Source organism: Sciurus vulgaris (assembly GCF_902686455.1).
Source record: "Sciurus vulgaris genome assembly, chromosome: 14".
NCBI lineage: Eukaryota > Metazoa > Chordata > Mammalia > Rodentia > Sciuridae > Sciurus > Sciurus vulgaris.
The window spans coordinates 6,354,667-6,375,527 of NC_136475.1; the positions used below are offsets into that span (position 1 = coordinate 6,354,667).

Genomic DNA, 20,861 nt, shown 5'->3' on the forward strand with positions numbered 1-20,861 from the left:
GGAAGTCTTCCTCCCTCTCCTCAGTGCACCGCTGACGAATCCCAGGGCACAGCCTTCCGCCCACAGAATGCTGCTTCCCACTCCTGCGAGGCCGCATGGCAGGAATTTCTTCACTGCCTTTCAGTCAAAAGAAATGCCTGACAGTTCTGCTTGTTATGTAGCTGGGCTGCAGCAACTTTGGTTCACAGGGGTCCAGCAGATGTTTCCATGTTTCAATCGAAAGTGATGGGTGCCTCGTGGACCCCTGGGAATGCAAGGGGGTATCCCAGGGTCCCATTCTCTAGGAACCATGTTTCTGAGTTAGTAACTGGTATAGATGTGACCCTCAAAACCCCCGTCAAGGTAAATAGACCCTGGATTGACGATTGTGTTTGGTCCAATGGGAAACGAAACTTGATGGAAGAGATTTCAGGGCACTGTTTTCTGCTACCAACCCCCACCAGAATCTGGCACAACAGGCCAGCTCAACTCGGCTGTAGCCAAGAGACTCACTCTCTAGACTTATCTCCCGGTGGATTTTCAAAGGACTCTGGAGCCCACAGAGTATAAGGAAGAAAATAAGGGCAAGGTAGTTTGTTTCTTGGCAAAAACTTAAACACATGACTCATCTAATATCAGAAAATTTAGGAGCAGAGCTTAATAATTATCAGACAGCTGTGTCATCTGGTGGTGCAACCCAAGAACCAGATTCCATGCAGTGATTCCCAACTGTGGCTCTTCCAGAGCTTTCAAAACTAACCACTGCCTGGGCTCCACCCAGGCCAACTGAGCCTGTCTCTGGAGATGGAACTCAGAGACCTTCTAAAGTTTCTCAGACGATTCCAAGACGCAGCCAAAGCAGAGAGCATGACCCGTGGATCCATAGCATCTGTGTTCCTTGGAAGCTTATGACAACTGCAAGCTTGGTCCCCATCTCAGATACACTGAATCAGACTGTGTTTTAACAAGGGCCGAGCTATCTCATGTGCATCTCGAAGTCTGGAAAGCTTCTCCAGCCCACACGGAATCACAGAATGCCAGTGCTTTCTTAGACATCACCAAAGCCCTTGTGTATCTCTGGAGGTCCGGGGACTTACGGAGCTTAGTGTTCACCCCGCACACTGCTGGCTGGGCCAAGATGGGCATTCATGTCTCCTGCCCTCCAGCCTGGTACTCTCTGCAGGAGGGATTGGCTAGTGCATGTTGGGAAATCATCAGGAGGTCTGGGTTTGAACTCCAGGGCTCTGCTACTTGTTTCTAACTCTGTCACCCAGGAGATACTGCTTAATTTCAGTTTCTTCATCAGTAAAAAGGGAATATGAATATTTGCCCCATGCTCCCTGCAGCCTTGAGATGAGGATTTACTAACTCACGTATGCAAAGGGGCCTTTACTCTGCAAAGGGCAGTGCAGACATCCAAAGGAGAAGCAAGAGCAGGGTCCCCCAACCCCACAGCAGAAGCACCATGAGCCTGCTCTGTTCCAGGAGGCTAGAAGTCGAGTTCCCTGGAGGCTTACAGCTCGGTGTGATCTGCGACCCACAGCAGAGGCATCACGGAGAACTTGCAAGACATGTAGAGTCTCAGGACCCACCACAGCCTGCAGTTCTGCAAGATCCCCAGGCAACTTCTGGAGAATCAATCCACATGGGAAAAAAAACATGGTGTCTGATGGCAAACCACAGGACTGCCTTTGTGGGTAAAATCAAAGTAGACTTCCTTTACAAATTAAAATGATTGAGCCTGGGACGTTGGGCAATATTCCTAAGCAGAGGCCGAGCACTGCCCTGCAAGGGCTAGACAGGCGGGGAGAGGTCCCCTGAGGTTTCGAGATTCCACAGCCAAAGTTCTCCTGTCCACCCAGGTCCTACCTGCCTTCACGGTCCCCACCGTTGTCATCCTCAGCTGGGACAAAATTCGCTCTGGATGGCATCTCAGACATGGCGACTATCCCTAAGTCCTGCAGGGACCAGGATGAATTCCAGCCAGGGTCAGAAGGTAAGTCCCCTCTACAAATCCACTCTTGGCATCAGAACGTGGTTCCCCACTGGAAACTTTCAGTGGCGCCTAGAAGAGCCACGCTTCTCTGTCCAGCCTGCAAAGCGTGTGAGCTCCTGGAGTTCCCCCGGTCCTTACGTACCCGGGACAGAACAGAACATGGTGGAGGTGGACCCCAGATGCAGCATAAGCACACCCAGTTCTGATCATGTGCTCAGATAAAAAAGACTTTGAAACTTTGCTTCTGGAGTTGACTGGTTTACAGCTCCAAAATCTCCTTCCTAAATAAACAAATAGCACAGCGGGAGTGAAATCTTTCAAGTTGAACAGTTTACCTGAAGTTCCAGTTCCCCAAAGCAGGGGAATTCCCCATTCCAGTAGGAGGGTTCTGCCTACGTCAATAGGTGGCAAAATCCTTTGCGATTCTTTCCAAAATCTTTGGAAAAAATGGCCCTGAGAAGTCCCACTGTGAAGAAGAACCCAGCTCAACATGGTGGAGCACAGAATGTCAAAGACGTGTTGCCCGCAGACCCTCTTCAAGAGCGTCAGTCTGCTGCCTCAGAGTGGTTTGCAGACTGTACTTGGAAACTCACAGAAGTTAGGAAGGAAATCATCCCCTGGCCCAGTGAGCGTAAACCCCAACTGCATTTGCTAATCGGTTGTCTTTGACTCCTGTCCATCAGTGTCAGGCCCTCTGCTGCCAGACCTCGGCCTGCTGTTGTGGCTTCCAGCCACTCAGGAGATCACCTAAGGGGTCTTAGGGTGGCAGGGCAGGGTGGTGGGTGGCACAGCCCCTGAGGAAGTACGGAGGCTCTTCTGGGGTGTCTGGAGTATGTGGGGCAGACGGTGCCCAGACCCTCATTTTCAGCTTTCAGAGTCTTAACCTTTGGGGAAAGAATAAGGCCAGGAGGTAGAGTAAGGCTCGGTGCCCTGCTGAAGAATCGGAAAGTCACCTTTAGTGAGCAAGTCTGACGCAGGCTCCTGGCGGGAAGTGCCGGCCAGGGACGCCGCCCATCCACACGGCAGCTGTACTAACAAGGTATTATGTTCCAGAGTGCCAGAAGGGTCCCGAGACCTGGCCAGCAGGGAGGCAGAGGGGGCTTATCAGCGGGGTCTGACCAACGCCAGGGCAGGGCTCTTCCTGTCACTCTCTGGGGTTGGCAGACCTCAGAGGACTCCCAGAGTCACACCCTCCAGGCCTTCCCCATCCCAGGAGTGCTGGGAAGCTCTGTTGAAAGGAGGGAGCGCTGGCCCAGGGAGGGACGGCCACCGCATCCTGCTGATGGCCAGGCGGATCCAGGGAGTGCTGGCAGCACAGGGGCCTCTGGTCACCAGCACTGCCTCCCTCCCGACCAAAGCTGCAGGTGGGTACCAGGAGCAGGCTGGTGGCTTCTGAACCCGGGCCAGCAAGGCAGTGATCGCCAGCCTGGTGCTGTCCACTGGGAAGCCACAGCTGGCCCTGCAAGAAGCGCAGCATGAGTCAGAAGTCCGCTGCATGAGGGCACAGTCACCCCCGCCAGGATGCGGGGACCAAGCAGAGAGGAGGAAGCAGGGGAGTCCCGAGGCCAGGACAGGAGGACGCAGACAGCAGGCCACAGGGAGAGGAGAGGGAGCTGGGGTCCAGCCCAAGGCACCACTCCTACAAGGAAGGGGAGGGAGCTGGGGTCCAGCCCAGGCACCATTCCTACAAGGAAGAGGAGAGAGAGCTGGGGTCCAGCCCAGGCACCACCCCTACGAGGGAGGGGAGGGAGCTGGGAAAGAAGCTGAGGTCCAGCCCAGGCACCACCCCTACGAGGGAGGGGAGGGAGCTGGGGACCAGCCCAAGGACCACTCCTACGAGGGAGCAGAGGGAGCTGTGGTCCCAGGCCGTGGCACACTTCACGTCCATTATTCTACCAGACTCTGTCCTCTGCCCTATGTGTGGGCAATTGCCCAACCCCATGTAAAACTGCAAGTAGTCACTGACAGGGGGTCATCTGCTCTATCAAAGTGGCACGGGGAACAAGTTCCCAGTTTAGGAGTTACCCAACTGAATGACCAAATTACCCCATATTCAGGCAAAGCCCTGGCCACTGCTACAGATGGTTCTGCCCCTCAGAAAGGGCAGGCACACCTCTCTGGCTTCCCCCAGGCTCCTGAGTCCCCAGCCCCTTCCTGACTCAGCTAGGCAGCCACTGCCAGCTGCCTCCTGCCTTGTCTGCCATCCCTGACCTTCCACTGTCCTCATGAGCTGCACGGCTGGTGCCTGAGGTGACAGAGACCCATGCCAGCTGGCCTTGCCAAGCTGGCCTTGCCAAAGGCAGGCCACAGTGAGAAGACGCCACCACTGAGGATAATAGTGATGGGCTTCCAAGAGTGTCATGCAAACATCTCATGTCAGAAGTCACGAGCTTCCGTCGGCTCTCCCATTCCTGATATGGGCCCATAAGACAGGTTCCCTGAACCCCATCTTTCTGGTGGGCCAAGTGAGATGTTAGGTGTTCGACTCGTAAGTGACTGCCCAGAGATCAGGCCCAAGTCAGGGTGACCCAGGACCCAGGGGCTGCCTCACTAGACATTCCAAGACTCCCCTACCAACGAGTTAGGGTGAAAGGTTGAGAAGAGGAACGTGTCGCCACTGAGCCCAGGGCACCAAGTGGGGACCTGAGTCTGAACGCAGACTGGTTGGTCATGTATGCTCTCTGGTACTGTTTTCAGGCTCAAGAATCAAATCTGAAACCCCAAGTAAATATCGACTTCGAGACCCACACCAGGAGGTTCTGGTCCTGGAAGACGGCATCCTCAAGGGGGTTCCAGACAAACAGTCCAAAAGCGGAGGTGACTCCCAAGCTGGCTTACTCAGTGGCGGTGGTCTGTCTCCCCTCCACCAGGACTGCTGGGCTCCTCCCTCCTCTTGAAAAGACGGAGCACGCTGCCCAGGGAGTAGCCTCAGGGCCACTGGTGATGAGCCAGATAGAGGAGTCCTTGGCTCCCAGGATAGTCCCACAGGGCTTGGGACGAAGGCAGAGCCAGAGAGACGGGGAGGGGAATTCTGAGAATAAGGTGCTCTTGGCTCCTGGGCCCACAGAGGGCCGAGCGTTCCATACCTGGCTGAGGGAAGAGGGTTGCTGTACCTGAAACGTCAACAGAAACAAGCAAACAAAAACATCATTTTCTGTCTAGATCTGACCCAGTTTTTAAATTTTTCCAGAGATCTTTTACATATCAACTTCAAACATGCACATAGACGGCACCACAAAGGCAAATATTTTTTTAGCTATCTGTAAACGGAACCTCTGTCTCTGCTATGATAAAGTCAAGGAACCAAAGCCTCTCTTGTTAGAACTAAAGGTAAGAGAGAGAAAGGAAGTATGGCTGTCCTCCCATCCACGGAGGCGGAAACCTAACGCTAAGGCTGAAAGTCTAAATCTCAGCCAAGACCGCCCTGATCTTCCCCTTGTTCCTGCATAGAGTATCCTGTTACTTTCCATTACTGAAACAAATACCTGGAACAATGTACTTATAAAGAGAATAGGTGTGTTTTGTCTCACAGTCACAGAGCCTTCAGTCCATGATCCCTAAGCCCTGATGCTCTGGGCCTGTGGTGACTTGCCATGGCAGAAGCAGGTCCTGAAGCAAAACTGCTTATGTTCAGGATGCAAAAGAGGAAGAGGAAGGGGCCAGGTTCCACAGTGTGCTTTGAAAGCACAACCCAGTGACCTGAAAGCCCCCCACTAGGACTCACCTTACGGGCTCCGCCACCCCTCAACAGCTCCACGCTGGGGACCCAGCCTTACCACGCAGCCCTGTGGGAGACCTTCCAGATCCAAACTGTAGCAGCTGGTAACAAACGCTTGTCATGAGAAGTGAGTAAGAGAGGAATCAAGCTTGGTTCCGACAAGTGGATTTTATTCCCGCAATGCACACTCAACATTCCTGATGATAGCAAGTCACAAATACATTGAAGATTCACTCCCTTGTTCACCTAGAGTCCAATCCCCATGGACTTACTCAGTGCAATGTCTCTTAGCCAAGAAGTCAGTCCGCAAGACAGAGGGGATTCTTCTCAGCCGTAACCTCTCTCAGCTCCTCGGATGTCTTTGGATGTCCTCGGGTGTCTGACAAACCGGAGGCTGGGTGGCAGTCTTCACCACGGAAGAGGTGGTCAGTCATCTGGCCTCGGTGACAACAGTCGATCAGCAATCAGCAATAGAGTGGACAGCAGCCAGGGCAGTCAAGAGATAGAATGACGTGGAGTCCTCTGGTCACGGTGCTGCTGACAGCTTGCTCCAAAAGTCCAGGGGTTTAAGTGGTGATTTTCAGCCCAGTCACGCTCTGGTCTTCATTGATAAAGACCAGAACACGACTAGACTAGCAGCCATCACTCAAATCATAGATTAAAGTTCATATCAGCATTGCTCAGGAGTGTCATCCTGCCACACAGCAAGTATGTCACCAGGCACCCTTATGATTTTAGTTTTACAAGCCCAGACAAATACCAAATACAGCTTATTATTACTACATAACACACAACTATAGCAATTCCTATTATTTCCTTGTCTCATTACAACCCTCCTTTGTCTTTCAGAACAAGAACGTCAATGAACTAAACTTACTGGACTATGCATAGCATCTGCCCTTCACCTTCCTCCAGGAGAAGGTGGGCTCCTATTTCACTTTGGAATCTGCTGCAAATCCTGGCTACTTCATCTACACCTCCAAAATACCCAAGCAACCTGTGGGCATGACCAAAGAGCTAGGGAAAGAAAATAACACTCATTTTCAATTTCAAAATGCAAACATGGATCTCAACTCAACTCAGTGTGGTTAAAGGCTGAATATACGAGTGGAAATGTCCAGACCACCTTTGGCAGCCCACCTAGAACCACCAGCACTTGGTCAGTGATGCCAGTTGCCTCCACTTCCAACTTAGCTCCAACCAGAGAAAGCCAACTCTGTCCCCCAGATCAATCACAGAGCTTCCTTGTGTTAGCAACCTTGACCAAAGCATACCTGAGGTCTTCTCTCTCTCTCTCTCTCTGTAATAAGAAAGCTGTCCCACTCCTCTGCCTACCCTTGAGTCTCTGCCAAGCACCAGTGATGCTGGCCATTCCCTTGCTATACAGCAAACTCTCAATCAATAGCTGTGGCTTATTTCCATTTGGATGCTCTTCCTGATTTTAATAAGAACAGCACATCAATTATCTTCTCCCTGTAAATGTTGTCATCAACCAGCAAGTCCATGGATTTTGTCTTTAGTGTCATTTGTCCCTTTAAAGTGTATGCAGTTCGAGTTAATCACAACATACCAGGCTGAAGTAAGTGTCTGGGGATGTGCTGCATCCCTCAGCCCACCTGACCTCCCCCTGGTTCTTCTGCCTCTCAGATGTAGGCAAGCCATCACTGGCCGTCACCTGCAGCAGGACAGGGGGCAAGGTGGGGTCTGCAGTTAGCGATGCATGCCTGTGGAGGCCACACAGGTTCTGGACAAGCAGATCCAACAGAGGGAGCAAACACAGAAGAATCAGTGGGGTCCAGGGTCCATGGGGCATGGCCAGGCACAGTGGGCGTGGGTCCTCCCCAGGGAAGGTGGGCAGCAGGGCCCTTGTCACTCATCTGTGTGTAGGTCAGAGACAGGCAAGGCCCAGATCCTCAGCAGAACCAGAGGCCATCAGCCAGAGGAGGAACTTGAGGACCAGGCCACAAAGTGGATGGGGGAGGCTTGTTTGGGCTCCAGAGTTTTAGGCAATAGGTCCAACACTGTGGTGGCCCTTGGCTACATAGAAAGGGCATCTGCAACTGGGAAGCTGGTGGTGATTTGGAAGTCTGGAACTGGTACCTCCTTTTGTTTAGCTGCTGATCTTTCTTGACTGGATCCTTAAGAAACAACCTGTCTGTGTCCCTTAAGAGTGATTAGCTGACGGCTCTCATAATCTAACCATCTCACCTCAGAACACTATTGCCTTGTCTCACCGTCAGGTTTTGGGGGACCCCTCATATCTAACCCACAACATGGGCAGACTCCACTTCCACCTGATTTTCCAGTAAAGATGTGACTTAGCTCTGGGATCTTCAAGGTGTTTCTTCCATATGCCTCATCAAGGTAAAATGTACATCTTGCCACCAGGATCAAACCATCTGGTGTCCAAGTTGTTCTTCCGGGTTCCCTCTTAGCCACGGCAGATTCCCTTCTTAAAGGGAGACTTCAATCTCAATGCTGAGATTTTCTTTTTTCTAGGAGAGGGGTTATTATAGAATACTGTTCTACATGGTCGATGAGGATAAGTATAAAGAGCAAATTATTATTTAATGAAAGAAGGAAATGTATACAGTATATACTAAAAGCACACTTGTAAATATCTTAAAACACATAGGAAAAAATATATATCATTCATAAATACCTACATATGATTATAAGAGTATCCAACAATGAGCAGAAAGGATTTCCAGTTCACCACAGGGTGACTTCTGGGGCGCTGGAAAGGAAAGGACAGTGGAGTGAGCCAGGAGAGAAAGACCACTACCACACTTCCAAAGGTTTGTTCTTTTATTGAAAAAAAAAAAAAAAAAAAGAAAAAAAACTTGAATCAATTACAAACTATTGACAATTGAAAGTTCTAAGTGATACAAACATGAATGTTTTCATATTATTATTTATTTTATTCTTTGCTTTGTGCTTTCTCAGAATTAAAAAAAGAAAAAAAGAAACAAATCAGGAGCAAAAGTCAACCTTATTTTGTCCCAAATCGGATGCAATCCACACAGCTGCTGCCGCCCCACCTCTTCCTGGCCACCACGATCAGAGCGCCTTCCCTCCACCACACCCTTCCGCCATGATGTTCTGCCCCACCAGGTCCCAGGGCAATGGAGTCAGAAAAGGGCCCAAAGTAAACAAAATCAACACTTGAGGGTGCAAGTCATTCAAATCTGGCAAAGCGGTTTCTTTGAAACTCCCCTTTCCTGCTATTGTCTGGCCTACAATTCCTGTCCCTCCAGTGATGGAAGAAAGGGACGTTGTCTGGCTGATCTGTGCTCTTGGACTTGGCTGGTGCTGCCCACCCCGAGGTCCCCTGGTCTGCTGTGCCTGTGGCGATGGTGTCATGCATTCTCTGCTCCCTTGAAGGAGCAGCCTGACTCAGCTTCCTCTCCCACCTGCGGGCACCAGCCTCACTCCGGCTTGGGTCTGTTTGCCCTTCAGCAGCCCCCAGGGCAGGACTTGAAGATGCCCACTAGCCCCCTCTGACCCAGGGCCTCCTCTCCTCGTGGCTACTCAGCACATGCACACTCCTTAGTCTTGACGGGCATGGGCAGGTCCGATGCCTGTCTTCTCGCTGACAGCAGGTGGCCAGCCCTCTCCTGCGCTTGGGTTTCCAGGGAGGAGTAAGACTGTCTGGCAGGCACTGCACAACTACCAGGCTGCCTGAGGGCCCTCTCAGTGACCTTGAGGTGCGAGGTGGGCACCCCACTCTCCCTCATCACTCTCCCCCAGGGGAAGATGATGGTGCCGGTGGGTAGAACTCATGGCACGTTTCTCCCTCTCTCTCTCTCTCTCCCTCTCCCTCTCTCTCTCAAAACCCTCCTCTTGGGTCTTCACTGAACTTTTTCACTCTGGACCTCTTCAGACCCTCACTGAAGGCAAGGAGCTCAGGATTCCCCAAGCTGCTTCTCAGACCTTCATTCTAACAAATCCTCCAAGTGGCGTGCCTTAAAACTCATTTTGATATCCATGGCTGTATTTATTAGTCAGATTTCCATAGCTGTAACAAAATACCTGACATAAAAAACCTAAGAGGAAGGAAGATTTATTTTTGGTTCATGGCTTCAGAGGTTTCAGTCCATGGTCAGCTGGTTCCATTGCTTTTTGGTCTGTGGTGAGGCAGAACAGCATGGCCAGGACGGGGAGGGGAAGTGGAACTGATCAGGAAGATGGCCAGGAAGCAGAGAGAGAGAGATGGGAAGGGCTGGGGCCAGATATCTCCTTCAAAAGCCCATCCCCAGCGACCTGCTTCCTCCAAACAGGCCCCATTCCATGAAGTTGTCTCCACTTCCCAAGAGCGCCTCCAACTAGGAGCCAAGTCTTTAGCACATGAGCCTTTGGAGGGGGTTCCAAATCCCAAATCCCTGACAATGGCCTTAGAGTCATTTCAACAACGTGTTACAGGAATGAGCTGCCTGACCTCACTCTAGGGCTTCACAACCTCATGTCTCTGTTGTGACACCGGACGTGAAGTCTCAGACAGGCTGCCCCACTAGGAAATGATCAGGACACCCTGCCAGAGACACTCCAGCCTCTTCACCCCAGGATGAAGGCAAACCCCTGCCCCCACCCTCGAGTCCAAACCATGCCAGGGACTTGCTTATCAATCCTGCAAATCAAATACATGCCAGACAGTATTTAACTTCCAACATGAATTTTAAAATTCCTAGAAATGGCAATAGGATCTTGTGACAAGCTGGGTTAACCAGAGTTATAACATAGAAATCACAAAGATTTTCATACCACTTTTGATATAATTTCTTTAAATGCCACATAACGGTCAACCAAAATAAAGAGGCAAAGAGAGAAGAGGCAAGGGCAAGTCGGGTTTATATATCTATATATGTCTGTGTGTGTGTGTGTGTCTGTGTGTGTGTGTGTATTAGTTGTTGGAGGATCTTTATTTTTATTTATTTATTTATTTATTTATGGTGCTGAGAATCAAACCCAGTGCCTCACACATGCCAGGCAAGCACTGTTTCATGGAGCCACAACCCTGGCCCAAGGGGAAGTTTTTAAAGACAAAAATGAGAAGGATTACTTTAGATATTTTGAAACCATCCTTGGGCACAGGAATTATTCACAAGAGTAGCATCAATCTGAGGCTAAACAGACCATTGCTGGGCAGGTGTCTCTGCCAAAGGACGGGCTGTAGAAGGCTGTGGTGGCCTCTGCGAGCTTCCAATCCTTGCAGACTCCAGTGTAGACACCACCAGGCGACCATGTGGAAGAACCCTGCCTTTAACACTTTGGCTCATCTGTTTGTTTTTGTGTTGACACAAGTGAATCCATGTTGATTCTGACGACATTCCTCTTTCTTCCACGAAACTGTCAGGCCTTCAAATCAGCACAAGGCCTGCCAATCACAGCCAGAGGTGACATCATCCCAGGAAAGACAAGGCAAGGAGACCCAGCTTTGGGATGACCAAAGGCAGCTTAGCGTAGGTTTCCTGGCCTGCTGAAGTAAAGCACCTCTGCCTGGGGGTGAGGAGCAGAGCTGTCCTGTGGCTGCAGGCGGGAAGGGCATTGGCAGGGACCATGAGGGATGGGAGGGACGCAGCTTCAGAGAGTGGAGAGAGCAGGAGGCACTGAGAGCTTTGGGGCTATCTAAAGAAGAATAAGGTCCATTCTCTTCCCAGAATTCCAAAAGAGATGTACAGGTTGTCCCATGTCCCAGGGTACCCAAGGCCACATTCATACCGATTGCTTCTCCAGCAAAACTTGTTTCAGCTGTGAGATCAGGAAATGGGTTTTAAGCATTCCAGGGAGCAGGGGAAGAGAGGTAGGGACAAAGGTTCCCTGTGCCTCTAAAGCACCATCGCTACCCTTTCCCCTCCCCCAGGAATAGAGGTGCCAGAGGCATGTCGGGGGAATGGGCACCACGGCCTGGGAGGCCTGTAGCCACCCTTGCCAGCTGGGGAGGTACATCAGCTCCATGCTGTCCACACCCCTCCTTCATCTGTCTTCTCTCTGTATCCATAAAGGAAACTCATTTGGCCTCCTTAAAAATGGCGGAAGTCCTCTCCCACCTTGAGGCTACTTAATCCCACTCTGTCTCCATATCACATTCAGGGGTGCCTTCCCCTCTGGTTTCCTGATAGGACACACCCCCAGTCATACTGAGTGACATCTGTCTCCCTTGAGGGCAGGGACAGCATCCAGGTCTGCTCAGTCTTTGATCCTCACCCCAATGTGGCATCCACTGGCAGAGGACTCACTTTGCCAGCCTTCGCCATTGAGCTCTGTGTCAAAAGCCTCTCAGTGCCATCTTCTGCAGGCCTCCTCCATGCTGGGGACAGTGCACAGCCACTCAGTGGAATTACTCAATGGCTTTGGCTCAGGTCACCTTACTTGGGACATTCCTTAGGGTGTGTTCAAGCCTAAGACTAAACATTAGAGCGGGTGTCCACAGGCAAACAATCATCCAGAAATGACTCACAGCCAGAAAATCACGTTTCCATTTTCCAAAGAAATGTACAGTGTTTCTCAAAGTTTGGATCAAAAAGAATGGTTTGCATCAGAAGTATTTGAGAGCGTGTTTTTAAAGACAGCTAGATCTTGAACTATGTCCCAAACGCCTACAGCAGCACCTCAGGGTGTGTGACCCTGGGAATTTGTGTTTTACACAGCAAGTTGTAACATGGACTGCCAGGCGGGAAGAAGGAGCAGGACAGATGGCATACCATGCCAGTCTCCTGCGTGGTCAGCCTCCTCAAAGCCAGGGTCAGCCTGCCCGCCTCTTTCCTGCTGGACTGTAAGGGAGCCAGGGCACTAGTGGAGAGGGGCAGCCCTGGCTCGGAGTCCAGGAGGGTCTGTGAAGAAGACAGTCCTTCCTCTCCAAAGCATCAGTGTCACCTACACACGTACTAAAATGCTAAACACGCCAAATACTTTTTTTTTTTTTTTTTTAACCATTGGGCTAGAATCCGGCTCCATCAGCTGCAGCATCAAACAGAAGAGCCTGGCCAACCGCCCCGCTCTGCCTGTGCGGCCTCACCTGGCCCTCGGCGTCCGGGACACTGTCTTACTCCCTGCTCACACTGGGCCTGGCCTCCTGCCTGGCACCCACGGCCTTCTGCTAGGGTTAGCTCGTCAATTCTACTTTAATGATGGTCACTGGACCGGTAGGATACCGTCTGGTGGTGGACAGAGCTTCCTGTCATTTCCGGCCTGCTAGACATGTCTGATGCTGGTTCTTCAGCACATCCTTCAATTTTAAAAACTAGTCTGGGGCAGAATAATGCTCCCCCCCATAAGACGCCCACACCCCTATCTCCAGAATCTGCAAATCATGTCCTGCTGTGTGGCACAGGGACTTGGCAGCGGAGAGGGCAGCTGGGTCACCCAGGCAGGCCCAGTGTGAAGGACAAGAGTCCCCAGAAGTGAGGAAGGAAGGCAGGAGGGTCAGAGCGCCGTGCATCAAGGAGACCCGACCAGCCATTGCAGCTTTGAAGGTGGCAGAAGGGACCGTGGGGAAGGAAGGCAATCTCTTGCTGCTGCAAAGGCAGGAAATGGCTTCTCCCAGAGTCCAAAAGCAATGCCTGCTGACATCTTGATTTTAGCCCACAGAGGCCCACTGTGGACGCACCTCCAGAACCATGAGAGAATACACGTCAAGTTGATTTGAACCATTAAGTGACATTCGTCACAGCAGCAGTAAGAAGCATGCACGCCCAATCTCCTCCCTGTAAGCTCCCTGGTGTTTTAGTAGACTTTTTACTTAAGTAAACCGAAGGTGATTAATATTGCTTGCAACCTACGAGGCAAAACTAGTAGAGGGCTAGTTGCCACTCCTCCCTCCTGGCCCTGACTGTTTCCAGGCGCAGGTGCTGCCTCACCAGCTCTCCTTGAGAAGCCCTGAGCCTGCTCAGTGACAGAACCCTGCCCTGCTACCGGGCCTCCCAGATGCTGACTGGCCGCTCACCTGGTCTCTGGCTGCCACCTGACCCAGATGCCCTGTCTCTGTGCCTTTCCCCCACCCCTGTCAGGTGACTCTGCTACCTGAGACCCACCCACCCCTTTCCCCTTTCCTCATATCACTTCAGTAGATGGTGACTAGCTGTCACCGCTCTTCATTGCACACTGTACCCTGGACACACTCAGCCACTCCTGCACACTTCTCCTCAGTCAATCCCACAGGGTCACCACACGGCAGGAATGGCTCTTTCCAGAGCAAGGCATGCACCCCACAGTGACTTCCCTGGCAAGCATCAGGCTGGGCCTGGCCGGATCACACAATGTGACACACCCCACAGCCTCTGCTGGCTCAGGGTAGCAGAACCCAGGACCTTATTTCCTCTACGAAGTCCGTCATCAGGCAACCCTTCTTTCTATAAGCCTCAAACACAGACCCCTCAAGTGTGAATGAGAAATGAAACTCAAAGACACAGACATTAGTGAGCAGGCTTCATGTTCCTCTCTGACTGACACGAGTCAGAGAACAAGGCAGAGGAAGGCGGCTGTCGGGTGGGACAGTTTCTTCATCGCTACCCCTACTGGCTCCTTTCAGTTTTTCAAACTTTCACGAATGAAAACTCGGTATGTTTCCATATCCCGGTTTTATTTGTCACTCCAACAGGTTCATGGAGTCTGCAGGAAGTGCAGATGAACCACCCCTGGTGGGCAGCGGACTCCAGGGTGTGCAGAGAGCCCACCTGAGACTTGTAAAAGACGTAGCCCTGAAGCTCTGCCTCCTTCAGAGAGGCCAGGCTCATCAGCTTCTGCTTCTGTGAGATGGAAGAGGTGACAGATAGCAGAGGCTTCGAGAGGGAAAAGCCAACACACGGGCTCTTGCTCCAGGCCTTTGCCCGGAGAGGAGAAAACAGACGGCCTTTGGGAAAGCTGGTGCCCCGCTTGGCGCTGTGTTTCCAGGGATGGTAAGTGTCCACGCCTTCTCTTCCACACCCCTCCCCAGAATTAAAGATCAATAGACAGACAGGCCTGGTGTAACCCATCCCCCAGGAGGCAGGAGGACCTCACGTTGGAGGCCAGCCTCAGCAACTTAGCAAGGCCCTGTCTCGGAATTTAAAAATTGTTTTAAAAAGACCGGGGTTGGAGCTCAGTGGTTAAGCGCCCCTGGGTTTAATCCCTGGAACCAAAAAAATAGAAATAAAAAGCAGAGAGAGAGAAAAGCAGAGCTCTCCGCATGTTCTTAAAAGATGGATCAGAACCACACCTTAGATCTGCAGCCAGCATCATGCTGCTCTGGGGCCACTGAGGGCATGGGAAGCCAGGCTGGGAGGCTCACCTTCAGCTGAAGGGACGGACATATTTTTCCTTTGGGTTTCTCACAGCAGAGACAGAACTCCCCTTTAGAGACGGCCAAGAAAATCGGACTCCCTTTCTCCTCAGAGGACGGAGCCGAAGGTGAGGCCAGCACATGGAAGGTCTCTGCAAAGACAGAACAGAGTCCGTTCTCAGAGCAAGGTGTCCCTGCGGTCTGCCTGACTCAGCCTCGCCCCGCCCTGCGGCTCAGGATCAAGGGCCCTCCCCCAGGCTGGCCCAACCTCCTCTTCCAAGCCTTTCCGGAAGGTCCCCCTCTGAAGTGGTCATGCCCTTTATCCAATTTCTAGAGCTCCCTGGGATTCTCACCATGACCAAAGCCTGCTGGCCCTGGGGGTGTCCCCAGTCCATGCAAAGAGAGCCCTCACCTTGGTGGACTGCGAGTTACCTGGACGTATGTAGCTTTTATTTGGAACTGCTTTGAGAATCCCAGAGTCCAGGACCAATACTTTTTGATCACGGTCGAAAATGCTAAATTTCTGGGGCTCATTGACCTTCACTTTTGGACCTAGACGAACATGGCCAGACATCAATACATCCCAGTGAAAAGGAGACTCAGTCCATCTTCTTCACATCCCAGGGTGCCAGCCCCAGCTCCCCACGCTGCCCATCACCGAGCCCCCTTCCACTTCAGGGTTTCTGCCTTGCATGGGACAAGCGTGTTGGCACTGGGCATAAACAAGTGGGGTCCAGATTTTCACAGCTGGGTTCAAATCTGAGCTGGGTTCATTACTGCTTTGGGACCGGGAACAAGCTACTGAATCTTTCTAAAGCCGAATGTCCTAGTTTGTGAAATGGGGAACATTAAAACCTGAGAGATGGTTGTGAGGATTTAAATGCTTGCTGAATGAGCAGCACATACCCAAGCTGAGACCAAGAACACAGCAAACATGGCTTGTGGTCACCCACTCACCAAACTCTGACTGGGCATCGTTCCAACGGCAACGCCTGGGTGGGAGAGACCCCGCACTGCCTGGTCCAAGAGAGTGATAATGGGCAAGCAGGTGGGGGAGCACCAAGGTGGGCTGACCCAGGCACTCAGGGCCGTCCAGGGAGGAGCCAGCACAGCAGGGGCTCCGTAGGAAGCCACAGGGGTGGTCCCCAATCCTGGAGGAACCTCTTAAAGCAGCAGGAACAGATATGAGAGCAGCCAAGGAGTCGCCCAGGCTGTGGGTTCCTCAGCAGGAGCCTCCAGGTCTAGGTCAAGACTGGCAGGGATGGGCGGCCATGCAGGGTCAACATGATACTGTGACCATGCGGCACCCGCCCCCGCAGGACGCCAGGGCACAGGAACCCGTGACAGAGTTCTCAGGCAGAGTCTTTCCAAGGCCTCTCTCTCCTCAGGTAGGATCAAAGCCTCTGCCGGGCTTCTCAGGGGACTGACCCTGGTCTCCTCCCCAGGGACCTGGGAGGATCCTCCTGCTGCCTCTGTGGCCCTCTATGTCCTCTGAGTGGGTGGCATCCTCTGGCTGCCCAGCTCTCTGCCCTGACCCCTTGGGCCTGCACACAAGAATCAGGGTCCCCATCTCAACACTGGGCAGCATGGTCAGCTCCCAGGCAGGCCCCTGTCTGGCTTGCCTGTGACCCTCACAGGCTCCACATAGTTCCGACAGTGGACTCTCAGTGTTATGGAAGGTCTGACCAGCCCCAGGCCAGATCCTGAGTCACTCCATGGTGACATGGGGCAGAGGAGACCCCTCCTCTCAGCCCTGGCTTCCACCCTACTCTCCTAATGGTCTGAGTCCCTGGGGCAGGGGTCCCAGGGTGGTGAACACTGAGCTAGACTCTGAGCCTTTCAGCTTCTCCCCCTGGCTGTGCAAAAAATGCCCTGGGCTCGTGGGTGTCTGTGTGCCCTGAGACTGTGGCTGGAGTCTGAATCCCCTGGGCTGCGGCTGGTGTCTGGATCCCCTGAGGCTGTGGCTGGTGTCTGGATCCCCTGGGGCTGTGGCTGGTGTCTGGATCCCCTGTGGCTGTGGCTGGTGTCTGGATCCCCTGGGGCTGTGGCTGGTGTCTGGATCCCCTGGGGCTGTGGCTGGTGTCTGGATCCCCTGGGGCTGTGGCTGGTGTCTGGATCCCCAGGACTGGCGTCTCCGGACCCTGTGCTGAGCAGGAGGTGGTGAGCCACAGCCCTGAATCAGGCAGACGGCACCTGTGGCTTCCTCCCTGAGTCACCTGGGAAGGTGACGGCACCACTCTGCCTCAGTTCCCACACCCAGACTGTGGTGATGGAAGCAGCTTCCTCTGGGGCAGCTGGGGGTGGCGTACATGGTGACCTGTGGGAGCAGCTGCCAAGGGCTCCTGGGCGGGGAGCCCCTGGGGCGCCCCTGCTGGACACCCCCTGTTTCTCGCAGTGCTCGGGGAGGTCAGGGGTCAGCCTCCGGCAGAGGTCAGAGGGCATTCAGAAGGCTCCTAGGTTCAAGGCCTTCCTCCCGCCCGGGCCCCGTGTGGGTTACTACCCCTCTTTGCACAGGCCCACCTTACTCGTCCTTCCTGGAAACTTTCCGGATTGGACTCCCCTCCACAGAGGGGAGGCACCCTTGGGAGCTGCAGCCTATGAGGCCCAGCAGAACATCCTGTCCCCACCCTCAGCCACCCACCCTGCACCCAGGGACCTTACCTGTGCAGGCAGAAGTCACAGAGGCTGGGCTCTGGCCTGGCTCCAGGGGGCTTCTGGCTGAATCTGCAATCGGAGACAGCAAGGTGAACACAGGCAGTCAGGATTTTCCAGGCATTTAGAAGCTCACTTAATTCTTTGATTTGTTTGGTTTGTGCAGAGAAATACAGAACAGGGAGACAGTAACGACATTTAAAAACAGCTTCCCTGGACACACATGTTGCAAAAGAGAGAAGAAAGTCGGGGGTCAGCCTCTGGCAGGTGGCAGGCCTCTGTCTTCATGCCCCACACACAGACCCAAGTCTCATCTGGCTGCCATCTGAGGCTGCCTTCCTCCAGGAGGGCCAGAGCCCTGCCCTGAGCCGCTGTCCAGTGCAGCCCCTCCACGCAGGCCTCCTTTCCTCAGATGTGATGGATGTGTGAGCCCGCCCTCGCCCTGAGCCCGAGGTGGGAACAGTCCATTCGTCCACCCCCGCGTGCCAGAGCACCTGAGGCAAACCTTCCTCTCCCTTCTGGATCCCTCTTGTCGGATCCATTTACCAGGGAAGTTCCACAGCTCACTAGCTGGGCAAGGCCAGCAGGAAGCTGCTGCTCTCAGATTCTACTTTGGCCCTGCTCTGAGTTTTTCCCCAAATTTACCTTCTGAGCAACACTGGGGTTCATCTCTTTCCCAATCTTGGGAGTCCATATTCTCTTCTGTGTTGGCCTCCAAAACAGACAACTTCGATGTTGGTGAGATGACTCAGCAAGAGACAGGATGAAGCACAGGACCTGAGTGGACCAGCAGGGAATGAGCTCCATGTCCCCAAAGTAGCATCTGGCCTTGCTGCTGCTTGGAAGTGCTCACTGCCTGCAGGAAGGCCTCGCAGAGCAGGACCACACCCCTCCATCACTCCTCCAACGCAGTGTGTTCCAAACTACGGGTCATGACGCCAACACTCAGGTCACAATATCACTTTAGTGAATCTTGACACCATTTCATAAAAATGATACAGAATAAAAAACTCAAAGTGCATTGCTCTTTGGACTGGCAAACTATGGCCCACAGGCTACATCTGGCCCACTTGTTTTGTGTTTAAATAAAGTTTTATTATCCTCATTTACACAGTGCTTTAGGGTTGCTCTGAAATAACAAAGTTCGGTACTTGAGAGAGAGAAGCCAGTAATGCCTAAAATACCATCTGAATCTTTCTGTAAAATTTTGCTGAATCCTAAGTAACCTAATCGTTACCTAACCGAGGGCAATTTCTTTATAAGATCTTGCCAAGAAACACTAAGTTTTCAAAGGCCCAGACAGCTTGACTCCTGATTTCTCGGGTAGGTGGTTTTCCACTTTTGCTTCACCGGGAGTGGTTGGAGGAGAGATAATTATATAAATCCTTTACGCTCTATTTCATCTGATGAAGAACTTTCCCGAACATTAGTCCAGGTCAACACAGGAAAAGAAATGGAGCATGAACTCTTAATCCCATTTTACAGATGAGAAACCTGAGGTCATGTGACTTCCAGGCGGGCACCACCTGCAAGTGTGCCGAGTTGGCATTTTTGTGTGAAAACCTGATCCGCAGAGAACAGCTTAGGACTGACACAGGAAAACCAAATTATCTTGCCATAAACAAAAATGACAGGGAAGGACTCCAGGGCTCAGCATCAGGGACAGTGGACAGGAGGGAAGGTAACCACCAGGCAGCTCTGGGAGCTGGCGGAGCTGATGGTCTTCAAGGGCTGCAATGTCTACCACTAGGTCTTAAGTTGTTGTTTGGTGGCTCCCTGAATTCACAGAGCACAACTGAAACAGAGAACTGATGGATGGCCCTTGAGAACACACAGCGAATTTGACAAGACGTCAGAACAAGACATGTCTGGCAGAAAAGCAGGTACCCAAAGATGTGCAGATTCTTGCAGTGCTGCTACCCACAGAGGAAAGAAGGCTACCTGAGGCTGGGGGACCTGGGGACTCCCTGTGAGCTGCTTACGGAATTTGGCACCTTAGCAAGATAACTGCAGGTGCCTCCCACTGAATTCCCTAAGGAAGTCACAGACAAGTCATCTGAGCCCTCCCTTTCCAATCAAGATCACTCAGTATCAAATTCCAAAACCGCTTTCCAAAGGCCAGTACTTTCTAGACCCTGAAATCCGTCTTCTCAGCTTACGGAGAAAGTGCTGGCATCACCTAAGCTGGCAGGTCTCTTAAGCCCGCGTCTGCCTGGCTCTCCAGCCACACCACACGTCTGTCACAGGCAGTTACTGGGGCCAAGGGCCTGGAGGTGCGGGCATCTCAGAGGAAACACTCCCAAGTTCAGGAAAGCCCTAAAGAGACAGGCTTCTAGTGGGGAGAAAAGGAAGGCAAGGTCAGGTTCTGACACCTCCCGTCCATGTAAATGGGCCTCTAGGGGGAGGCCGGGGAAGGGTGGAGGCCACCTACCTGACCCGGATCCCTGAGGTCTGCGACTCCTGGAGCCCTCTGTCTTCTGCGCTTATAAACCCTGGTCTGGAGGAGCCACGCTCCTCCTGATTTGGGACGATCAATATGGGAGTGGGTGTTTAAATGCAATGACGACATTCCGGTAGCCAGTGATAAACAGCTTTCTGGGTTATCAGACACCTCTCATCACCTTCCGGTTTCCATGCCAACAGTGTAAACAAATTCCTGTGGGGTAGCATCACTCTGCCAAGGCCTGTGCCTCAGCCACTCAACACACTTCAAGGCCCCAGAGATGGACTTCGTAGCTGCCCATTCTGTCCAACTGTGAAGGAGGAGGAAACAGAGGTAAGTGAAGAAGAGACGCCAGGTCCAGGTCAGCCAGTGAGCCTGGGAAGGTCGGAAGACCTCCTTCTCACGTGGATTCTCAGCTCTGATTCCAAAGTCCCCATGTTCCAGAGAAAAATGTTCTCCTCCCTGCTGACTTCTGGGTGGACTCGAGGGCCAGCACTACCAGCCCCATCTCTCAACAGGGATCACCCAGGTCCCCTTGTAGTCATTTTCCACGCACGTTTATGCGACACACCATTCAGAAATTCCTTTCCTATTTAGTATGGTGAGTTTTCTAATCAATGTGAGATTGCAAACATCATTCCATTTCATCAATACTTTTCTACACTATTATTTTTAATAATAGCACTACTTTTAATAAAGTGTTATTTTTAATTGTTAAAGCATTTCACAAATTGTCTGAAGAACTGGATAAATGTTACTCTTTTAATGGCTAGAAGGAAGATCCCTAATCTAGCTGCTAAATTCTTTTTTATTCTTT

The 20,861-nt window shown here is 52.2% G+C and overlaps 1 protein-coding gene across 1 annotated transcript; it reads right to left on the reverse strand.

Moving 5' to 3' along the window:
- Positions 1–14,104: 14,104 nt before the first annotated feature.
- IL37 (interleukin 37) lies at positions 14,105–20,136 on the reverse strand. Its single transcript, XM_079109573.1, has 6 exons — positions 20,033–20,136; positions 18,247–18,378; positions 17,611–17,673; positions 15,382–15,501; positions 14,959–15,101; positions 14,105–14,437 (listed from the first exon to the last, which is right to left on the reverse strand). Exons 2-6 carry the CDS (start codon positions 18,293–18,295, stop codon positions 14,225–14,227), a joined length of 588 nt encoding a protein of 195 aa, XP_078965699.1. The 5' UTR covers positions 18,296–18,378; positions 20,033–20,136; the 3' UTR covers positions 14,105–14,224.
- Positions 20,137–20,861: the final 725 nt, after the last annotated feature.

Coding starts and splice junctions, on each gene's coding strand:
- IL37 (XM_079109573.1), bottom strand. CDS start 18,295: ATGGACTCCCAAGATTGGGAAAGAGATGAACCCCAGTGTTGCTCAGAA. Junction 15,102..15,381: donor TAAAAGCTACATACGTCCAG/GTAACTCGCAGT, acceptor CTGTCTTTGCAG/AGACCTTCCATGTGCTGGCC. Junction 14,438..14,958: donor GTCCGTCCCTTCAGCTGAAG/GTGAGCCTCCCA, acceptor TCCATCTCACAG/AAGCAGAAGCTGATGAGCCT.